The 23268-nt window shown below is 38.7% G+C and overlaps 1 protein-coding gene across 2 annotated transcripts; it reads right to left on the bottom strand.

The window, feature by feature from the left end:
* Positions 1-1558: 1558 nt before the first annotated feature.
* On the bottom strand, positions 1559-22876 carry paplna (papilin a, proteoglycan-like sulfated glycoprotein). Of its 2 annotated transcripts, XM_077539366.1 has the most exons (23): positions 22733-22876; positions 18240-18330; positions 16764-16834; positions 16588-16691; positions 14555-14615; positions 14354-14456; positions 13156-13286; positions 12918-13041; positions 12762-12842; positions 11628-11800; positions 11415-11538; positions 11205-11331; positions 9677-9872; positions 8414-8540; positions 6603-8340; positions 5353-5529; positions 5145-5272; positions 5013-5067; positions 4792-4938; positions 3537-3664; positions 3293-3401; positions 2180-2355; positions 1559-1876 (listed from the first exon to the last, which is right to left on the bottom strand). In XM_077539366.1, exons 3-23 carry the CDS (start codon positions 16812-16814, stop codon positions 1710-1712), a joined length of 4227 nt encoding a protein of 1408 aa, XP_077395492.1. In that variant the 5' UTR covers positions 16815-16834; positions 18240-18330; positions 22733-22876; the 3' UTR covers positions 1559-1709. The 2 variants fall into 2 exon arrangements, with proteins under 2 accessions (XP_077395492.1, XP_077395493.1); XM_077539367.1 differs by lacking the exon at positions 18240-18330 and having other exon boundaries at positions 22733-22849.
* Between the last annotated feature and the right edge of the window lie 392 nt (positions 22877-23268).

The raw sequence follows: 23268 nt of genomic DNA, 5'->3' as shown, positions 1-23268 counted from the left end.
ACAGATGGTCTAATTCCAGATTTAATTGCAATTTCGACATTACAGGGGACAGCCCAACGACTTGATGAACTCCCGTTTCCAAGATGGCCGCACCCATTTCGTATAAAACGAAAATCAGGACAGTCGTTAAACTGACCGCACGCTCTGTCATTAGTTAAAGCGGCGTCACATGGTTTATGGACGCCATGTTGTCAACATCTGGCTCCATTACCGCAATCTTACAGTGCGAGGCCAAACATTTTGTATAGACTTGACTCATTCAGCCATTTTCAGCAGTGAAAATGTAATATTTTGTCCAGAATTCCTTTGATAAATTCGTTATTTTTCATGTACAATTAACACATTTAAAAAATCATGTTTCTACTTGCTGTCGACTGATGACATCACCTGTGCCGAGGAAGTAGGTAACGACCAATCACGTCTCACCTGTTTTCTGGGTTTGGTCAGCAAACTGAGCCATGATTGGTCGTTACCTACTTCCTCAGCACTTGTGATGTCATCTTCAGTTGACAGCAAGTGGAAAATTTTGTTTTTAAAGGTATTATGCCTTCTTTGCAGGTGGCGTGAGTTCGCTTTTCCACTCGGGAGACCATGTTTGTGCGCGTGCGTGTTTGCGTGAGTGAGTTTTAAAAAAAAAAAGAAAAGTTTTTAAAGGTATTTTTTAATTATAGACAAAATATCTTCTTACTGTTGAAAATGGCTCAGTGAGCCAACTATCCCTAAAAGTATTTAGGGCGTATTCACATCATTCAAACAAAATCTAGCACCATAATTTACTCCAAACAGATGAATAATTTATTTTGATTCAAAAGTGATTTTTACTACTGCTATTTAGTACACATACCACTTTATAGTTCATTTATATTTATTATTATTATTATTATCATCCATCCATTTTCTGAACCGCTTAATCCTCACAAGGGTTGCGGGGGGTGCTGGAGCCTATCTCAGCTGGCAATGGGCAGTAGGCAGGGTACACCCCGAACTGGTTGCCAGCCAATCGCAGGGCACAATTATTATTATTAATAATAATTTATATTTTCTTTTTTATGTACAAATGTAACGAAAGTTGTGTGTACTTTGCTTGACTGTCCCCTTTTTGAATATATTACTGTACTTATAGTTACCTCTTTTTTTTTTTTTTTTTTACTACAATATATACACCACAAAAGCCTCTTTAAAAAAAAAAAAAAGTCTCATTACATTTTTATATTTATTTTTATTTATTTAAAAATTCAAACACATTTACATGTAAAGTTGTTTGTATTATTTATTTAAACAATACATATTTTTAAAATGTTACCTTTTTTAATTTAATTGATGCACAAGTAAATTATAAAAATGATTGAAATAATCTAAGAAAACAAATAAATGTATTTAGGTGTATCATTACATAAATATACAGGTACTCTCAATAAATCTCTTTAATATTTTTAATATATATATTTTAAAATATTTAAACAAATTCATCTTTTACCAGTATATTTTTTTGTGTATTTTCATTTTCACTCATAACTCCTTCGAATGGCAAGCAGCACACTCACACTCGTGATATTGTGAACGTATAGTTTTTATTGTGATCATACAAAAATAAAACAATATGACAAAATGGCAATAAAGCATCTTCTACATGATGATACAACATTGAAGGGGCAGCACAGTGACATTTTTTTGGTACCCACCAAAACACGGAGCTCAGCACCATCGTGTCACCGAGCTAAGCTGCCACCGCTCCGCGCTTGGCGGGCACAGCTGGCACAGCAGAAGGCGGCGTAGTACGGGTTGCCGCACAGACGGGCGTAGACCACCAGCTCGCAGTTGGCCAGCTCGGGCTGATCCGAGCACGGTGATGATGACGATGATGTCATGACCGAGCCTGAAATGAACGTCCAGCTTTTTAAAAATCCAACAGTGACAAGCCAAAAGTCACAATAACTTTAAAATGTAACGGACACAACATTAAGTACGCCCTATCAGTTGTTCCTACTATGTTATAGAATGAGATGTATTGACACCATCATAATAAATACAGAAATAAATAATACAATATATCTAAAAATAATAATCTGTAGGGTTTTTTTTTAATAATTAAAATATTTACTTGACTTGACTTTGGAAGTTTTGATGGTGGGTGTACCTACTGTAATGAAGCGACCAGTCGTGCGTTGGGCTCGCATACCTGTTTGGGCGTCTTTGGCGATGTGCACGTCGGCCGAAGCGCTGGCCGAGTACACGCCGGCGTAGGCGTTGCATGTGTAGGTACCCTCATCGGTCGTCTGCACATTGTTCAGGATCAGGGTCCCGTCGGGTGACACCTGGACCTTTCGCCCATCCGGACGCACCGGGACGCCGTTCCTACACCCCGAGGAAAAGCCATGTTGATGATGATGATGATGATGTTGATGTAATGCGTTTTAGACATATAGTGATCGGCTGACATACGAGTTCCCACGTTTACAAAGTTTTCAAGTTATTTAGAGTCACCTAAACTCTTCCTTATTGTTTTATGGTGTCCCACAGGGTTCAATTTAAGGGCCCCTAATGTTTTTGTTGTCTCTATGGTTCAACATAATTGCAGTATTTTTTTTTTAAACTATGGTTTGTTTAACTGCTGCATACAGTCGTGGTTCATGTAAGCTGATGCTTTCTGACCCCTCTTTGATTTGCCGCCACCTTGTGGCATCTATAGAAATTACACTTTTTTGACGTGTAACAATTCCCACATAATACTTCCAATTTACATTGTTCAAATTTCAACTAGCTTAAAAAATTCACGCCTCCCGGGATACATATCATCTGATTGCACATTACTTACAGTATTTGCACAATTTAACACTTAATATAAACTTTTCCCCCCATTAATTTTCAATGGGAAAGTCATTGAACTTTTTCTAAGTATCACTTTCCACGCCCACTTCCATACATATAACTTGTCATCATTACCAGGTGTCTGATACTGCTTGGTGGCACAGTTGGTAAAGTGCATTGTCCAGTAACCAGGAGGTCTTAATTTCAAAATTTATCTTGCAATGTGCTTTCAGCATTCCCACGCAATTTCTCCAGAAATTGCACTTAGTCTAGTTGTGGGAATGCCGAAGCATTTTTTGTGCAGCTATTTTGACAGATGTGCTTTTACTAATTATGGTATTGAGAAAGAGATGAAAAGAAGTGGATGTTCACTGAATTAAATATATATTATGTTATTACTGTTTGCTTCTTTTGAAGTACAATACCATAAGGTGCCATTTTTCAGGATTTAAAAAAAAGGTTTTAAAGGTGAGAGTAAAATTACCTGGACCAGCCGATGCTTACGTTGTCTCCCGTCGCCACGCAGGGCAGCTGGGCCGTGCTGCCTGCAGGGACCTGGATGTTGTCGGGAGCTTTGGTGATCCGCAGGGCGGCTGAAGGCCAACAACAAAGAGAAAGAAAAAGATACAGTCAAAACACTTGCATCTGAAGTCATTTTTTCTAATTGAAATGAATGGAAATGTCCTTGCAGTGCTAAAGTAGTAGTTTTCAATACACAACGTGGTCACCTTGCACTCTAAGCTGTACGTTTCTCTGCTCCAGCTGACGCTGCGTGGAGGCGGAGCAAGTGTACACGCCGGCGTCCTCCGTCCGGAGCGACTCGATGAGCAGCGCGCCATCTGACTGCTGGACAAACCTTTTAGAAAACACCATTCATTTTTAGATTTATATTTCACATGCAATTTTACTCATTTTTAAGGCAATGCATCTAAAATATGTCAATATGAGGACTTTTTAAAGGCTTTTCATGGAGACTGCGTGTTTTCATGACTTTCTGGAGCAGTTTTAGGGATAAAATCTACATTTTCAAGAGACATTCTGTGTATATTAAATAAACTTGAATTGAGTTGAGTTTAATATGACTTTTTGACGCCACATTATACTGAATGTTTATTATTAAAAGGACTTTTGGAAGGAATTGTGTTTATAATAAATACATTGAAGGCGTATTTAAAGTCATTTTATATATAATAAATCAGTGAAAGTCCTAAAATTTAACATAATGTCCGTAAAATATCTTCCATGACCCTTGAAATTTTAGGCCTTTTATGCAAATCCTTTAACAAGTCTTGAAATCGACATATCCAACATGGCACACGTTAAGATAATGTTGAAAATTGACTACCTAAAATGCTTTTCAGAAAATCGACATTCTATATAAATACACTCCGAACGTATTTTACGGACTTATTCATGAAATGCCTCCAAATAGCTTGAAAATTGAGTTACTCAACAAAATAATCCTTTAGAAGTCTTGAAAAATGAAGCATTCTACATAAAAATACCTTCGAAAAGCCTTGAAAACTGACATAATTACTTAAAAAAAAATCTTAAAAATTGAATTGAGGTATTATATATTTAAGGCTTCAAGGAGCCTTGACAAAAACAAAAGCATTGAAAACTGATGAAAATCCTTCAGAAGTACTGAAAATTGAGGTATTCTAAGATTCTTCAAGTATGTTTAAAAGTTTATCACATAAAATGCCTTGAACAGGTTTAGAATATGTGTTCCTCATAAAATCACTTCCAGATGTCTTGAAAATTGACACATTCTACAAAAAATTGTCCTGTCTTTTTAAATTGATATACTGTATTCAACATAAAATTCCTTGAAAAAAAAAAAAAAGTCTTGAAAATTGACAGTCTACATGAAATCCCTTGAAAATTGCCTATAGCTTTGTAAAATACCTTCAAAAAGACCTGAAAATTAACATAAAACATTCTTCATTTTTAAAATCAAATCCATATAAATGTGGACAATACCTGGTGTCGCTAAGCGCCCGCCCGTCCCGCGTCCACTGTATGCTGACGTATCGTAGCGCTGCTGCGGGTACGACGGTGCACGGCAGTCGGGCCGCTTGCCCTGCTCTCATCTCCAGCAAAGACGAGGCCGAGCGCTCCAGGGTGAACCTGACAGGAAGTAGAACACGCCAATTCCTCCACTGCAAATCTTCAAAATAAAAGAGAAGGGATTTTGCTCTCACCCCAGCGTAGGTTCGTCCGTCGCCAAGAGGGTGGGCTGCAGCTGAGACGGTCCCTCTATATATGTATGTATATATATATATATATCATTAGGAACATATTATGGGATGGCAGACCTCCGCCAAGGCATCTACCTGAGACGGTCAGGTAAACGTAGCGATGGTCTCTCTCCTGCCCCCTGGTGGCCACGCACAAGAACCAGCCGGCGTCCGACTTGCTGACGGGACCGAGCAGCAGCGAACCGTTAGGCTGCTGCTGATGTCTGAAGCAAAGACACAAACAGAGCCAATACATTGGTAAAATTGATGGGTCAAATGTAATGTTAGTGATTCAAATTCTTACCTGCGCGACGTCAACGCGGTTCCGTCCTTCCTCCACTCGACCGCCACCGTGGCACTGGACGACCACGACGACGGCAGCGGGCTGACTCTGCAGGGCAGCACCACCGTCTGGCCCGCCAGGGCCTCCACAGAGGACGGGTCCGATTGGTCGATCCTCACCTGGGCTGGCAAAGTCAAACTGGAGCGAGCAAGGAAAAATCACTTTACGCTGCACTTAGACGCAGGTCGAAGTCGGCATAAAGAGCGCCACACAAGCGGGTGACGAAAGATGCATGCAGACGCAAGACGACAACACAAAAAAAATACAGTGCAACCTTGACTTATGATTTCAGTTCGTTTCTTGTAACTTGAATCGCTTGTTTCTGAAGTCAACTTTTCCCATTTAAATGAATGTAAATGCCGTTAATCTGTTCCTTAAAAAAATAAAACCCATTTTTACAATGGGTTTTTAATAAGTTTTACTTCTTTCTGTCCCTTTTCCTTTCTCTTTTTTTTAAGGAATGAAATAAAGATTGAATTAAGTTGAATAAGAAAAATGTCACTGTATTGTACTGTAAAAAAAAAGTGTAATAACATTTAAAAAGAATGTAGACTAAGCGGCAATGTTTTTTTTGTTTTGTTTTGCAGAACAGAAAGAATATATGTGTATAATATTCCTATATTGTCTGTATGTCTAGAATATTTTTTTACGGCGTTTATAAATACCGAGATATTAATGCTACGTTCGTTAGCTAGCTACGACATTGACATTATGTGTTAGCATTAAGCTAGCAGACCTTTGCAAGACAAATGTATGTGGTTTCATGTTACTGTTTAGTTAGTTGTATTTACAGTCAATTTCAACGGGTAGTGGCATTAAACAGCTTGAAGAAACTGCATACTTGTTACTTGTACAACTCAAATCGGGTCACTCGTAAGTCAAGGTAGCACTGTACTGATTCCCTTGAGGTTTTTAGTGACCACACTTGGACGAGGACGTGTGAGCATCACAGCGCGTTTTTATTAGTTTGATGGTGACAATGAACATAGAGTGAGACGACACACAAACAAGTGTAGGCGGGGCTGGTGAGCTCATGTCGGTGGATTATGGGAACACAAAGCGGGGTAGGAAAGGGCATTTATTCAATCTGGTTTTCATTTCAGGGGGGTTCGAAAGGGTTCGTTAAAAGTGGTGACTGATGGGGGGCGTTGGTTGTGGTACGGGGGAATTGGGTTAATTTAGGGGCGCACCCCCCCTCTCAAGGTCCTTACCTGGCCGCGGGGATGAGGTGCTTTTTCACGGTGACAAAGTAAGGCTTGCGGGCCTTCATGTAGACTCGGGCCTTGTGGGCAGTTTGGGCCACGCTGGAGGCTACCTTGCCTTTGTAGCCTTTGTAGCCATTTCCGTTTCCGTTCTCACCGTTTCCATTCTCACCGTTGCCGTTACCATTTCCGTTTCCGTTGTGGCCATTGCCGTTTTCGGCGCCGTTTCCGTTGCCGTTGGAGCGCTGTCCATATCCGTTTCCGTTACCGTTTCCATTTGAGTAACCGTTTCCGTTGGAGCGGCCGTTTCCGTTACCGTTTGAGTGGCCATTTCCGTTTCCATTGGAGCGGCCATTTCCGTTACCGTTGGAGTAACCATTTCCGTTTCCGTTACCATTTCCATTGTCATGCTCCCCGTTTCCATTTCCGTTGCCGTTTCCATTCCCATTTGAGTAACCATTTCCGTTGGAGCGGCCGTTTCCGTTACCGTTACCGTTTGAGTAACCATTTCCATTACCATTTCCATTGTCGTGCTCCCCGTTTCCATTTCCATTGGCGTGACCGTTACCGTTTCCATTGGTATAGCCGTTACCATTTCCATTTCCATTTCCGTTTGAGTAACCGTTTCCATTACGGCCATTACCGTTTCCGTTTGAGTAACCGTTACCGTTGGTGCGGCCGTTACCATTACCGTTTCCATTTCCGTTTGAGTAACCATTACCGTTTTCATGGCCGTTACCATTTCCATTTCCGTTTCCATTGGTGCGGCCGTTACCGTTTCCATTTCCATTGGCGTTACCGTTTCCGTGGCCGTTACCATTTCCGTTTCCGTTGCGGCCGTTACCATTACCGTTGCCATTGGTGTGGCCGTTACCGTTTCCATTTCCGTTGGTGTGGCCGTTACCGTTTCCATTTCCGTTGGTGTGGCCGTTACCGTTACCGTTGCCGTTTCCGTTGGTGCGGCCGTTACCGTTTCCATTTCCGTTGGAGTAACCGTTACCGTTGCCGTTTCCGTTGGTGCGGCCGTTACCGTTTCCATTTCCGTTGGAGTAACCGTTACCATTTCCATTGGTGCGGCCATTACCGTTGCCGTTTCCATTAGTGCGGCCGTTACCATTTCCATTTCCGTTTGAGTGACCATTACCATTACCGTTGCCATTACCATTTCCATTGGTGCGGCCGTTACCATTTCCATTTCCGTTTGAGTAACCATTGCCATTACCATTGCCATTGCCATTTCCATTGGTGCGGCCGTTACCATTTCCATTTCCGTTTGCGTAACCATTACCATTACCATTACCGTTGCCATTACCATTTCCATTGGCACGGCCATTACCGTTTCCATTGGTGCGTCCGTTACCATTACCGTTTCCATAACCGTTACCGTTTCCATTGCTGCGGCCGTTACCATTTCCATTTCCGTTTCCGTAGCCGTTGCCATTTCCGTTTCCATTGGCACGGCCGTTACCATTTCCGTTTCCGTTGGCGCGGCCATTACCGTTTCCATTACCATTTCCGTTTCCGTTTCCATTTCCGTTTCCATTGTTGCCATTTCCGTTTGCTCTGCCATTGGGCTCGTGGCAGACATAGTCGCACTCCTCCTGCGTTGCAAAGTGGTTGCTGTTGCCGTGGCATCCTCCGTACCAGAACTCGGCACACTTGCCAGTTAGAATGTTAAAGAAGTAGCGCGGTGTCCAGCTGGCGCAGGATCCGGCAGCCTTAGGCAGTGAGCAGATGGAGCGCTCGTCTGGAGAAAACAAAGACATTTTTCCTCAAATCACTATCGCGTGTGTGGTCGGGTTTTCGTTGTTGACACTCACAAGGTGCAGCTGGGTCGCGGCAGCCCTCTCCGTTGGGTCCGGCTGCGGGGGTGGTACGGTCGTAGCAACACCCGTAGGTGGTGGTGCGGCACTGGACGGCGTTCTCAGAGGGGATGTAGGAAATGATCTGAGTACACACATGCGTGCCATAGCAGTCATCAATATCAATAATTAACACAATATCTACCAATATTGTCGCCGATGACATATCACATCATTGATATCTGATACAGCTGTGTCAATACAGTAGCCTATCATACAGCACTGTATTGATATTCAATGTAGAGGATCTATGAAAAAATTTTATTAATAAAAAAAATGAAATTTATTCATGAAAAACTAATTGTTTTTTCATACTGAAGTTCTCGTTTTCATTTTTTTATAAGTGTACTTTTATTTTGGTGATGATATTTGCCTTTTTTTTAATTAACAAAAAAAATTAAATATGTATAAACAAAAACCTTAATAGCAGCAATAGGGATTGGTCGGATCACAAATAAAATAAAATAAAATAAAATAAAATAAAATAAAATAAAATAAAATAAAAATAAAATTAACAATTTAGTATAAAATCCAAAAATATGTAAAAGCAACAATAACTATTTTAAAATATAGATTTAAGTAATCATGGAGTTTTCAAAATTAAAATACTCCATGATATCCAACTAATTATTATCATGTTGCTACATTTATTTATTTTTAACTTTTGTATTATTATTTTTTTAAACAATGGAAAAAGTACAAACGATTCTAGGAGAGTCAGCGATTATAATTGTTATAATCAGTTATTATGAATTAAAGTAAAATGCAATTCATTTAATTCTGCAGTGGGTGATTATTACTCTTTTGTTGGTCCTCCAATTAAGCCCTACCTGGACCATCATTGGCTGACGTTTTTCAAGGATTGTCACTGTATCGTTGGATCAAGACAGTAATACTAATATTACTTGTAATTTATAAAAGCACTTTACATAAAAAAAATAAATACATGGTTGGAAAAATTCAGCTATTTTCACCAATAGTGGTTTGATTTAGTTGAAAGAAAAAAATACAGAGATCAAAGAAAAGTTAGCCTATAAGTATTATTAAGCTTTGCGAAAGTCATACTTCAAATGGCAGTAACTGTAAACCCATAATACAGTATAGTACAGTAAATACAATAAAGTAGTAGAGTAAATTCCGCCTAGCAACAATTGACTGTGCAAAACATTTTTTTTTTTTTAAATGAGCAATTTCATAATACATGAAACATGCTTCTCTCACCGCTCTTCCGGGGTAGTCGGTACAGGTCTGCATGTTGCATTTCTGCTGGTCGGTGGGTGCCTGATGGTACTGGGCGCAGTAAGCGTCCTCGACCACACGGGGGCCTGACTCGTCATTGTAGAGACAGTCCACGCCGCGATACTGGAGGCCACCTCCACATGGGACGTTGCAGTCATTCCACTCGCCGGTTCTCCAGCTGTGGGACAAGGGCAGGGAAAAGGAAATGTACCGTAAAGCAAAAGGCTTATTTATGGATTCATGAGCGAAAATGGCAATTTCAAACCAAAATTGCTGATTTGTTTTGTTTTGTTTTTTTCAGGCATGGCTGCTATTTTGGATGTCTGCCCATGATAGCAACATGACATTTTATAGATCGGAAAAAGTAATACTGGCTTTGGTGACTGAATGCTTTCAAATATTTAGTTAAAATATTTAGAAAGACAAAGGCAGCCTCAAACCAAAATGGCCGACTTCCTGTGCAGTTTTGGACACTTTTCAGTGAGTCTACTTATGATAGACATGCCTACTAAATGTAACATTTCCAAGTGAAACTGGCTTTGGAAACTGAATTTTAAAAAGAATTCCAGAGCAGTGGTTCCCCAACTGTGGCACCCGCATTTTCTTTTTTGTTTCATTTTCGCAACCCTCTTTTATAGATGTCACAAACAATCAATAACATGCAGCTTTATTTAAAAACAGCTTCTGAAAACACGTGTAGTATCATACATAAAATGTGTTTAACATACCGGTGCTAACAGTAGCTACATCATGCTAGCTAGAGTAAATTAGCGGCTAAAGCGCTAGGCGGCTACACTTCCTGTCGCTTACCAACTTGGTACCCCTCAGCAGTGTAACAGAAAAATCAAAGTACGACTACATATTTTTTACTAGCTGTCCACAATACACCCAAAATGGGCCCGAGACCCACCAGTTGAGAAATTCTATTCTGGAAGGCATTAACGAGCCAATATGGCTGCTTCATAGCGAAATAGCAGACTTCAGGTGTTTTTTTGTTTTTTTTTGGCCACGGCTCCTTCTTGACACTTTTTTTGGTATGTCTACCAGTACTTAGACAACATGTATACCACATAACACATTGCTGAAACTGGCTTTGTGGGTCGATTTAAGGGTACTAGCCAAAATGGCCACGTCAAACCAAAATGGCCGACTTCCTGTGTGTTCTCAGAATAGGGTTTTATCGACTTTTTTTTTTTTTTGTCAGTCTGCTCATGATAAACTTTCATGCTGTTTAATTAGACTATCACAAGGGGCAGAATTTTTTTTTAAATAAAAAATTATTATTATTATTATTATTATTATTATTATTATTATTTAGGTATTTATTTTTTTCCTACTGTAAAAGTGTCAACAAGCCAAAATGGCCACTTCAAATCAAGATGGCTGATTTCTTCTTTTGAGGCATGACTTTTTGAGCCTACTAAATGTCATGTTAGTAAGTGAAACTATCTCAAGGGGCTTAATTCTAAAATAAAACATTGTGGAGGAAGTTTGTTGGGTTTTCACTCACGCATAGGTGACAGGGCAGGCCTGAGTGTTGCAGGCTCTGTTGCTCTCGGGACGGGTGTAGTACGCACACAGGTAGTCGGGCACAGCCTCGTTGTCGATGGAGCAGTAGACGGTTCTGGACTGGGAGCCTGGCGGCAAACAAAGCAGCGGATATTTTCTAACACAAGAACAAAATGAATGCCAAGGAGAAATCTGTCCCTGGATTTCCCACCTGATCCGCACTCTTGGCTGCAGGCGGACCAAGAACCGAAGCTCCAGGTGTATCCCTCTCTGGGGTGCCCCACGGGAAGGTAGTACTCGTAGTCAACACCCTGGTTGGGCTCCTGGCTGATCAGCTGCGGCGATCACATTCAACAAATTCAACGTTTTGCACTTTTTTGCAGACAACGGGCAGCGTGTTCCCCCATTGGAGAAGCGTTCTCACCTCCACGACAAGGGGCTCGGTGGTGGGTCCGCGGCCGATGATGGACTCGGGAGTGTTGTCGCCCTCGATGCCTCGCTGGTAATAAAGCTTGGTGCCGGCGATGTGGGTGGCGCGGGTGGACTCGAGTGCCCAGTGGCCGTTCAGGTAGTAATCTCCTTGAAGGTTCTTGACGGCTAATCACGCAGACACACAACGGGACTTTGCTAGGACCATTAATTAGTTTTTTTTTTTTTTATTATTATTAAAAAAGAAAGTTTATTAATTAATTAATTTATTTATTTGTATTTATTTTAGTGGTGTCAAAATTATTTTTATTATTACTATTATTATTATTATTATATAATTGTCATAATTTTGAGTTAAATTAAAGTTCCTTTAATGCCATTAATTTTTTTAACGCATGGGAACCCTGTACTGCGGAGATTCCAGTCGCAATGCAGCACGTCCATGTCAAAATTCTGCAGTAATAAATTGAATAATAATGCATATATTTGAGGAGACTGGGGCCAAGTTGTAGTTTACAATTATTAAAATGTGCAGAATCTCACAAGTTACTTCATGTTAAAGATTAGATAGCTCTTAATATGAAAGAAATGCACTGAGCTGTCACGAACATCTTACACATGCAATCATGCCATCTAGTGGCAGAAAAATGACCTCAACACAAATCAATATCACACTCGTTTTTTGCAGTACATCTTTTTAAATTTCAACTCAGTTTTCTGAATTATTAGGAAATTACTAAATTAATGACTAAAAGATGCAGCCATATTTCAATTAGATTAACATTTTCTCCCCTTTTATGTTAACTAGATTAGGGAAACAAAAAAAAAAAATGCACATTTTATTGTACATTTAGAACAGATATAAAAATTTGCGATTAATAGTGAGTTAACTATTGAACTCATGCAATTATGATTAAAAATGTAATAGCCTGGTTTATTTATATTTATTTATTTATTCAGTTAGTTTTAATTTATTTTTATTTATTCAGCTAGTGTGAATTTGTTTTATTCAGTTAGTTTTAATTTATTTTTAAAGCAAGTTTATTATCATTTATTTATTTAGCCCGAAAATGCCGATAACTTATGAGGGCCAAAAGCAGGCATTCAAGACATCCATGAAGAGTTTTACCGAGGTAATTGCGTGAGGGTTGTTTCTCTCTGATGCTGATGGAGGTGGCTCCAGCGGGGATGGTGAAAATCTGGTGGTAACCTGCAGATGTGGAAAGGGGGCTTCAGACTTTGCACGTGTTATTCTGGAGTGGGGTGGTTGTCACGACTAACGTACCGTGGTCTAGACGCTGCGCGGTGAAGGTGTTCCTGACCAGTGAGCAGGTCTGTCCGTGGCCCCCGCACTGCAGGCAAGGGTCCTCCTGCATGTGGGAGTCCAGGTTGTTGTCGCAGCCCATGCGCTGGAAGACACAAAACGTACCACCATGTCAAATCAATGTCAATATGCAAATGGGGTTTGCTTGGCTTTTATTTCCTGATGTAATAACAACAATCTGGCTTGTTTGCTGTCCTACCCTGCAGACTCCCTCCACACAAATGTCAGAGCGTCCAGGGTGGCAAGGAGTTCCATCCTTAACGGTGGCACTGTGGCGGTAGACGAAGTTCTCTCCCTTGGGCACGCAGTTCAGCTCACAGGGGTTCTCGGCTGTCACGAGGAAAATAGCATCACTTCTTCTAAAACGTCCACATTTCTCAAACTAACGTCACAATATTCAACTCATTCGCACATTTTTTTTTTTTTTTTACATCCCCCAAAATTCCTACCTTTCCCAAAATTCAATTTTTTTCATGACAATCATCAAATTGAAAGGAATGGAAACATTGACACATGCAACTACTCTTGACTACTTTGTCAATTGTTATTCCAACTATTCACAAGTATTTTCCTCCTCGTTCCACATTTCCCAAATAATTTGATTGACCATTCCAACCTCAAAATTGTTCTAGTTTGGGACAATTGCTTTGCATTTTCTGTTTTGCTCATGTTAAAATCAGTGTTGCCAACTCCCCAGTAAGGAAAGTAGCTAGTGGCTGTCCTAAAAGTCACTAAAATGATGTCATTGCCTCATTTGCATAATCTCCAATTTGCATGTAATTGTGGGAGAGGCAAAAAGTGGGTTAAAAAAAAACCATACGCATGTTTAGAAGTACAGTACCAATTAACTTCTTTTTTTTATTTATTTTTTTTTTTTATTTTGCCTTTGAGATAGGCCATCACTTCTCAAAAATAATTTCATGATTTAAATGCATTGTCAAGACCCACATTGTATAAATCAAGCTTGTCTGGTATTGTAAAATGCTGGAATATCAAATGTAATCAAAAGAATGTTATGTGCAGTCTCCAGAACATCAGAAAAAGTAAACAGATTTGTTGCTAGTCGCCTTTAAGAAGGAAAAAAAAAAGTTGCCGAGAGGCTTTGAAAAGTCGCTAGATTTAGCGAGAAAGTTGCCAAGTTGGCATCACTGGTTAAAATGCTTAATTAGCATGCTAGCGTTTTAGCAATTGTCATCAGAAAAAGCACATAAATACAGAGTAAGATATAAAATAGTTAGCAATCACTCTGCTTAGAGCAATTCTCAAATTAGAAGTACAATTGAGTATTTTTTTTAAACTAATTTAACTTGTTTCTATGCATTCACACGTGATTTCGACAGAAATTACCCTGTTCTTATTATTTGTGTTATTAATAAAATGATTGATGGTAAACTTACCTCCGTAATAGGGCACCCATGTGTGACGGGACCCCTTGAAGTCAGTGCCATCGAACTGGGAGCACTGCTCCTCGCGGTAATCCTTGGTTCCCGCGGGACATTCCTGGATGCGCAAGTTAATATTGTTAATGTATCAGTAATATTAGACGCACCATTATTTTATTGGGTATGGCTGTGTTGGTTAAATATGCATTTGTTTACCTGAGTGTTACAGGCCAGGTAAGACTTGTCAGGTCCAACACAGTTGTAGCCTCCATCGTTCCTGTTTCAAGTGGGGGAAAAAAGGCAATTAGCATGCTAGTTAGCGCACTAGCTGCTAGTAGCTGTTCCACACATATGCTTAAAAAATGATTATTTAAGAATACAATTGAGATTTTTTTTCTCCAAATATATATATATATATATATATATATATATATATATATATATATATATATATATATATATATATAAAAGCAGTATTGTTAGAAATTAAAGTAAAGAAAATATATATTTTTTTTAAACTGAAAAAGAAATGTCCTCAAAATTAGAGATGATTATTGGATGTATAGGGCATATGAGTTCATGAGCCATAAATAAAGTAATTTAAGAGCACAAACCAAAATGATGACGTGCGACTTTTTAATATACCCCTCTCTGAGGTTTTTATCCCAGCCAAAATTGAAGAGATAGAAATAAAATGTACGCACACATTTCATCTACTCACAGACGACGCCCCAAAAAAGATGTATCTTGTTTGACTTGGACATTTTTCCTGCCAAGTGCGCGGCCGACGCCCGTGCCAACTCTACACGTACATACAGTGTGTGAGTGTAGGTGCAGCAAACTATTAATAACAAGAAAACTAAATGCATCAATTTAGGCATGGGTTCTTGAGACTTTTTTTGTGGGTTTACTCGTCTACCAAATTTCATGATGCTAAGTGAACCTGACTTTGCGGGCTGAATGGAAAAAGAAAAGAAAAAAATCTGTGCGCTACCGAGTTAAAAAGGCTGCTTTAAACCAAAATGGCAGGCTTCCTGTTTCTTTTCGGCCGTGACGTCATTCGACTTTTTTGTGTGTCTAGTCATGATAGACAAGCCTACTAAATTTCATGTTGCCAAATTCATCTGACTTAAGGGACAGATTTTTTTTTTTTTTTTAATCTAGTGTGCGTTTCAGAGTCAAACCAAAATGGCAGACTTCCTGTGTCTTTTTGGGCATGATTTCTTGAGACTTTTTGTGTATCTCATGATAAATATGCCTACCAAATTTTGCATTGCTAAGTGAAATTCGTTTTGGGGGCTTTTTATTTTTGTGTATATATATATATATTTTATTCAGAGTATCCTACCAACTTCTTCAAAGCAAAATGTCAGACTTCATGTATCTTTTTGGTCATGCCTTCTTAAGACTTTTTGGTTGGCTTCTTCATAATTAACATGCCTACAAAATTTTATGTAGATAAGTGAAATGACTTTGGGTGCCGACTTTTTAAAATGTTTTCATTAACTCATTCAATCCCAAAAACATGTAAACATGTTTTTTAATATTTTGTCCTTCCCTCCCAAAACGTGTTTACATATTTGTTTGTTTTTTTGTATGCAAGAGCACATCGAAGGCTTCGATGCAGCTTCTGACATGAAGAAGTGACTTACAGCAATGCTAGTTATCTTAGAAAACAGTCAGCAGGGGGCAGCAGAGTATAAGAAATCAGCCAGGGCCATGTTGCAACAAGCTCTTTTTGTCAATGTTTTTACCAGGAATGTGAATTTTGATGAAACCTATCTATATTCTAATGCTAATTGCTGCAAAACGGAAACAGATACATATTTTTTGATGATGAAAGAAGAGATACTAGTCTTTCTTTTGGTAGGTTCCATGTTTTATATTATTTATATATATGTTTTAATATTCTGTGGGCCTTGCAAAATCAGTCAAAATCCAGTAAAACAGCTGGGATCAAAGGAGGCTGCTTCAGTAAAAATGGCTGGGAGTGAATGAGTTACGTAAGCAAGCTACCTACTAAATAGCAGCTTCAAACAAAAACAAAAAATGCTCATTTTTCTGTGTATTTTTGGGCACGGCATATTGACACTTATTTTGTGGGTCTACTCATGATCCACAAAAGGTTCTACAGAAAGTTCACATGGCAAAGTGAAGCTGAATGTCCGATTCATTATTTATTTTAACCCAGAATGCGCTCTATAGAACCCAAACGACCACTTGAAACCAACGTGCCAGACTTGCCGTACCTGTGGGTGACGCAGCGTCTGCTCCTGATCATCACGCCACCGCCGCATGTCCGACTGCATGGTCCGTATGCACCCCATCCCTCCCAGTAGTCCTCAGCGGACACCTACGCACATACACACACACTTTTAAGACACTAGTCTCACACTTGATATGGGAGTTGTCGTATAAGTGTTACCAAAAGGGCTGGAGCCAAGACCAGCTGGAGGAGTAACAGAGGCAGCATCATCGTCGTAAATTAAGTCTTCCCTGGATGAGGTAAAAGTATGCACAGTATATATATGAAGGTCAATTCAACAGCCACAGTTTGAACATTAAAGAGTGTGATTCAAATGTAAGGGCGAAAAAAACTGTGGGCTACTTAGATAATGATTCACTTCACATGTATTTCACCTAAAAATGTAATCAAAATTGTACCAAAATAAAAACTGTAAAGCAAATAGTTCTACACGACAAAATGCAAAAGCAATGCACTAACAATTTAAATACAACTGAACTGTACTTCACAAATGAACGGTGCTGGAAAAAAAAAAAAAAGTTCAAGTTACTGCAACATTATGCACAATTCAGTGATTCTTTCATGTACTACTAGAGGTAAACATACCACACTTGGAAAACAATTCAATTTCTAGAGCATCAACAACCAAAGCTCTAAGACTTGGAACGTTGAATGTTTTACCAAAATAAAATTCACTTACATTAAAATATTTGTCATTTTTCACAGTCATGTCATACATGAAATATAAGATGACAGGAGGAAAAAGAACCTTTTCTTAGTTTTTTATTTTATTTATTTATTTTTTTATTAATGTTTCTGATTTAGTTTTAAACATATTTTACTTCCTTGACTGTTTTTATTTTTTCAAAGTTACATAAATCTTATTTTTGATCCTTAAATATCTCTTTTAAACTTCTTTTACTAACTATAAATTTCTTTTAAACCTTCACTTTATTTTACTAAATAATGTTTTAACCTTAAAACTTACATTTTGACTTAAACCTTCTCTCTATTTCATTCGGAACCCTTGAATTTATTCATTTTTAACCTTAAACATTTATTTAACCTCTTTTACTTTAATATATTCATATTATTTTACTTTCTTTCACTTCTATTGTATTTTTTTTTACCTGAATTTCTTTTTGCTATTTAATCTCAAATTTCTTTTATATGATCCTTTTTAACTTTCATATTTATTAAATTTGTTTCACTTTGCACTTTTGAAACTTTAAATTCTTTTACCTCCACAATATTTTATTTTTTCAACCTTGATTTGTCTTTTTAAACTTAAGTTTATTTTATTTACCTTAAATGTCTTATTTAACCTCTTTTACAGCATCAAATGTTACACTTTGAACGAGTTATTTGATCTTCTACTCACCCTCGCCTTTTTTTTTTTTTTAATCATGACTTTGAAATTTCTTTTACGTCTTCAAACATTTCGATGACTATTTTATTTTTGCAAATTTTAACGACCTAACACACACTTCCGGTTAACGTTGGTTCTTTTACTTTGTTTACATGTTTTACTTCCGTTCGTTTTCGTCGCTTCTACTTGACGTTAAATTCCTCCTCCTCCTCCTCCTCCTCCTCCCTTTTGCAACTTTCCGAAAAAGCGTTCCACGAACAGAACGTGTAGACTCGGTCAGTACTCACCGGGCTCGGTGCAGTCGAACTCTGTCTGGTTCCGAAGGTTTCTCGCTGCTGGACTCAGTCCGACAGATGAGTCCAAAAAGAGCCGCGGTGCCTTCATATATGCGGGGGGGGGTGGGATGAAGAGGTGTTGAGGAGGGAGTGGGGGGTTCGGGTGGGAGGACGAGGAGGGGTTTGATTTAGATTCGGGGCGGCGGGGGGCAGAGTTCGCACATGCGCATTGGATGCGCATTTAATTCCGCGGCCTTTTTTTTTTTTTTTTTTGGCAGAGGTGGCAAAAGTAATAAAGAGTGTTGATGCACACGATACAACTGAGTACAAATACTTCATTATTGTGAAATTTCAGCTATCTGTACTTGGCTTGCGTATCCTTTTGCTTTTACTCCCTATATTTATTAGCGATAACTGGACTTTCTACACATTTCGTCAAACAATATGTGAGTTGTGGCAATTATTAGCATATATATTGTATATAACTCGGGCCAAAAAACACACACTAAAAAGTCAGTATTTGAACACGAGTGAGTACACTCTTTATAGCATAAAAACATGAGGGGGAAAATAAAAATACAGTTACAAATAGTGTATATATAAACTCTACACACCATTATTCATTCAATTGTGACATGAAAAAAAAATGAGACCAATATATAAGTTCCCAAGAAATGTAACCATGAACCTGTACAACACAATTGACAAAAATATTTTTGGGGGTTGTGTAAAACCAAACAACTGTGATGTGGTTGCAGAAGTGCACACCCCCTCTTATAAGTGGGGATGTGGCTGTGTTCGGATTTAACCAGCCACGTTCAAACTCATGTAAAATACACCCGCCACCATTTAAACTATATGCCATATAAAACATATGCATGCATTTTAACCCGAAATAAAGCTCAGTTGTTCTAGTATGCTTTTCCTGATGTTTTTTTAAATCACATAAAAAACATCATTTGAAATTGTATTGGTCAATGACATCTTAAATGTGTGTATTATTTAAAACGAAAAGTGCTGGTCACCTCTGATTAACCGTAAATAAATATGTGCATTATTAAAAAAATAATAATTGCTGGTCACCTCCGATTAACCATAAATAAAGTTCAGATGTTATTGACTTTTTCTTGATTTTTTTTTTTTTCCACAAAAATGTTGGAATTTTTTTTGGAAGTAATTTTACTTGGTTTCATTTTTTTTTTTAAATCACCAAAACGTGATTTGAGCAGGGGTGTGTACACTTTTTATATGCACAACACGTAACAGCCCTCTGAGGGAAATCAGAACGCCGATGCGGTTACACTGGCTACTCAACTTAAGTATTTTGTACTTAGTTGCCACCGCTGTTCTTGGGTGCTTATTATGGCGCACGCGTAATAGCAGGCTGACACGCCAGCCCCACGACAACTTGGGACTGAGCCGGGATGATGAGCACATCTTCATCATCATATACAAGTACTGCATGTACTGTACTATCATTTATTCACGCCCACTTTGTCATTTGATTACAAGTTGACCAAAAGCCTCACTTTATATTTAAACGCCTCGCTTTTTATATTTCAAATAGCCGGCTTCTTTATGTTTAAACGGAGCGCAAACTACTAATTGGGTCGAGGCTCTCAAGGCCCAGGGGAGAATTTATTTTCAGACGCGAGGCGAACAAAAAGAGAACTTTTGAAATTGATATGTATCCATTTTCATGAGAGCCTGTTATGTAAAATAGATGGGATGCTGCTTTCTTTATATATAGTGTATTGACTAACTTAAATATTTTTTTTACCTTATTCATGGCTGACCTGGCCCATCTGGGTTTATTAAAAAAAATAAAAAAATTCAAAGCGCATCATGTTTGCGCTAAATGGTAGCCGATGCGTTGATTTACAACGGGAAAAGTCTAACTATGTCGAGGGCAAACTTTTATTTATGATGCTTCGATGGTGAGAAAATGCGCCATAACATAAAAAAGTCACAAAAATGCCTTTGTAAATTAATGACATGAAACAAACAAGTTCATAAATAAAACGCCAAACGTCCACTTTCAACGACGTAATGCACTCATATAATAACGGCATCGTTAATGAGGATGATTTCTAATATTGTGATGAGCTCATTTAGCAACATGAGAGGCTCGTAAGTGTTGCTAGACTACCAAAAACGCATCCCACCCAAAATATCGCAGACAATATTAATTTCTGTGTACTGTCTTACTGATTCAACATTCTTAAAACTCTTTAAAAAAAAAAAAATTCTGTGGACTGTTTTTGGTACCTTTTTCAGTGTAGATAAATTCTACAGTTATTAACTGCATCTTGACACTTAAAATTTCAATTTAAAAAAACATAAGAACTGTACGGTTCCAATTTCTCCTGAGACCAAGATGAACCTCTACCAAAGTGATGGAAAGTATGGACAGAAAAAAAGGACCTACTGATGATCCAAAACACGCAAAATCATGAGTGGCTGCTTCTGGAACGGGCTCACTATAGTCTTGATTGATGATGCAACTCATCCAAACTAATTGAGATCTTCATAATGCAATAAGACAATGATTACCCAAAACATATGCATGCATTTTACCTCCTGAAGAGAAGACTGAAAGGAGAAACATCAGAAACAAAGAACAACTGAAAGAGGCTGCAGTAAAGGCCTGGAAAAAAAAAACTTTCCAAAATGAAGAATGCAACAGTCTGGTGAAGTCAACAGGTGGCAGGCTTGAGCAGTTATTGCAATTATTCACTTTAAAATTAAGTTTATTTAATAATTTACATTTCAATACTTTTGCTCACTTTAAATATGTTCAAACAAAATGTGTTTCTATTTATTATTATTATTTATTTATTTATTTATTCATTTAGCTTGCCGTTCCAATACTTTTGGAGGGGACTGTACATATTCATCCATCTATTCATTCTATGTACCGCTTATCCTCATGTAAACTTATAAATATATAGCCTACAGTATATTTTCCCAGTTATGAATTTTCTCATGTCCCAATTTGTAACAACGAAGTGTTTGTGCGTGTCTCGATGAAAAGCTTAGAATGTATTTTATGGGCTTGTTGGTGTTTTTAAAAGGGCTTCCCAAAGTGACAATTTGGCTTTGCTTTTCACGATTAAGCAACATTAAACCTTCAACCAAGCCCTTTAATTAGCAGTTTTCCATCAAAATCAAAAGGGGCGGCACATCGAAGAGATTTTCGCTGTCGACTTTTGGTCCAAACGCGCACAAAAATAACGAAACGGGATTATTTGAGAATTTTAAAGAGGAAACGGCGAGTGTACACCCATTACTCTTAAAAAGAAGTCACCGAAAAAGAGACGCAATGAGCTGTTGTGTATAAATAAACATTGGCTGTAAAGCATAATTGTCACATTTTGTTGTGGATGCCGTTCAGAGAGGAGGAATGAGACCTCTCTTGACAGGATCATTACCAGTGTACCAGTCCAAACCACGTGTGTGTGCGCGTTTGTGTGTTTACGCCATGCACTTCTCAGCAGAATGGTTGAAAACCACGTTCCCCTCAAAAAAAATAAAAAAATAAAAAATCTTTTTCTCAAGGGCGGTGACTTGGAGCCAACATTTGCGAGTGTTAAAGCCTCCCACGCAGCAGCCAGTGGTGACGCGTGATTATAGCACACAATGTCAAGCAGGCTTTTTATAACACCGCTGATTGTATAGCGCAATATTCCCCCATCAGCGACTTTGGTTACGTTGCATTCGTGTGGAATTTTTTTTTGGAAAGAGTTGACCTTGGATCCTTCGAAAGAGAGAGAGAGAAAAAAAAAAGATTTCCATCCGTGCGTTGAACAGTGGCGATGCAAAACACGATCCAGTCACGGCTTGGAGTTGGCAGTTTACTGATTTATCACAAAATTCAGAAGATGTGAAAACGGCCAAGTTGTCGGCCATGTTTGACGGTTTGTACCGGCTGCTCAACACTCAAGACTCGGATGACAATTTAATCGCAGGTTGAATGATATTTTTGAGGCACTTTGCATTTTGGGATTCCAACGTGGAGAAGTTGACAACCCTGTCTCGAAGACGTGATCGCTAATTCGGCCAGTTGACAATTCCGAAATGGCGTCACAAGTTCACAACTCAAAATGGCGGTCTTACGATACATTCGAGGAGGGTTTGAAAGTCGGATTAATACTGCACTCGAGCATGGACGGAAGTCGGATATACTTTAGTTGTTTTTTCCCCCAGTTCCGACCTGAAAGCGTTGGAGGCGAAAGTATACAACCAAAATGGCGGATAGTGATAAATAGTTTTTTATTTTGGTCCTCAAAACTCATTTTGGCCTCCAGCAAACTTACCTTCTTGCAATTTTGCTTCATTTTTTTTTTACATCTTTTTTCCTAACCATACAGTTCAGTAGTTCAGTTTAATTTCATGCAAGGAGAAAGCGGCATACTGTCACCTACGTTGTGTCACGTGAAGTTATGTCGCATATTTATGAATGAAGAAAGCTATCTCGTTTTATACTCGAGTAAATCGTGTTTTACCATTCATGGTCCGTGGTCGCCATTGTAAAGTGACGTCGCTTGTAGTTCTTCGGTGAAGTCGGGGTCTTTCCCCCCCGACTACCCAAGTGGAATTTTCGAGTTCAAGGGAGCGTTGCAGTACACACTTCCTGGTTTGAACTCTCGACTTCCGACTATTCTCGAATGCAGCATTATTCCTCTCGGAGTGAACCAGTTTCGCCCAGTACAGCGTTTGAGGCAAATGTAAACATCAAAGATGAATTATTATTATTATTATCGACAAATTATTTTTTCTTCTGGTTAAAGCATCCATGATTCCAAATCACATTATGTCACGTGAACATATGCATTTGCCTCGAGCCTTGAGCTCGGAACTGACACAATCCGAGTGGGATAACTCTGATTTCCCATTTCCCTCGAATACAGCATTTTTTCTAGGTGAAACGCCGCTCTCCGCTTATTAAAAAGCATTGGATTTTGAATCGTTGTAATTTCATTTGTGAGGATTATTTTAATTTGAAAATGTGATAAAACATTTGACTACTGCAGTGTTTCTC

This window comes from Festucalex cinctus, chromosome 12, assembly GCF_051991245.1.
Source record: "Festucalex cinctus isolate MCC-2025b chromosome 12, RoL_Fcin_1.0, whole genome shotgun sequence".
NCBI classification, from domain to species: Eukaryota; Metazoa; Chordata; class Actinopteri; order Syngnathiformes; family Syngnathidae; genus Festucalex; species Festucalex cinctus.
Note: the sequence above shows the minus strand (reverse complement) of the source record. Positions and strands in the feature narration are given on the sequence as shown.

Bases quoted from the DNA above. Each gene is read 5' to 3' on its own strand.
- paplna (XM_077539366.1), bottom strand. From the start codon at position 16,814: ATGATGCTGCCTCTGTTACTCCTCCAGCTGGTCTTGGCTCCAGCCCTT. The intron at 11,801-12,761 runs GTAAAACTCTTC...CTGCGTGATTAG, and splicing joins ACCCTCACGCAATTACCTCG to CCGTCAAGAACCTTCAAGGA. The intron at 8,341-8,413 runs GTGAGTGTCAAC...TGTTTTCTCCAG, and splicing joins CCGCGACCCAGCTGCACCTT to ACGAGCGCTCCATCTGCTCA.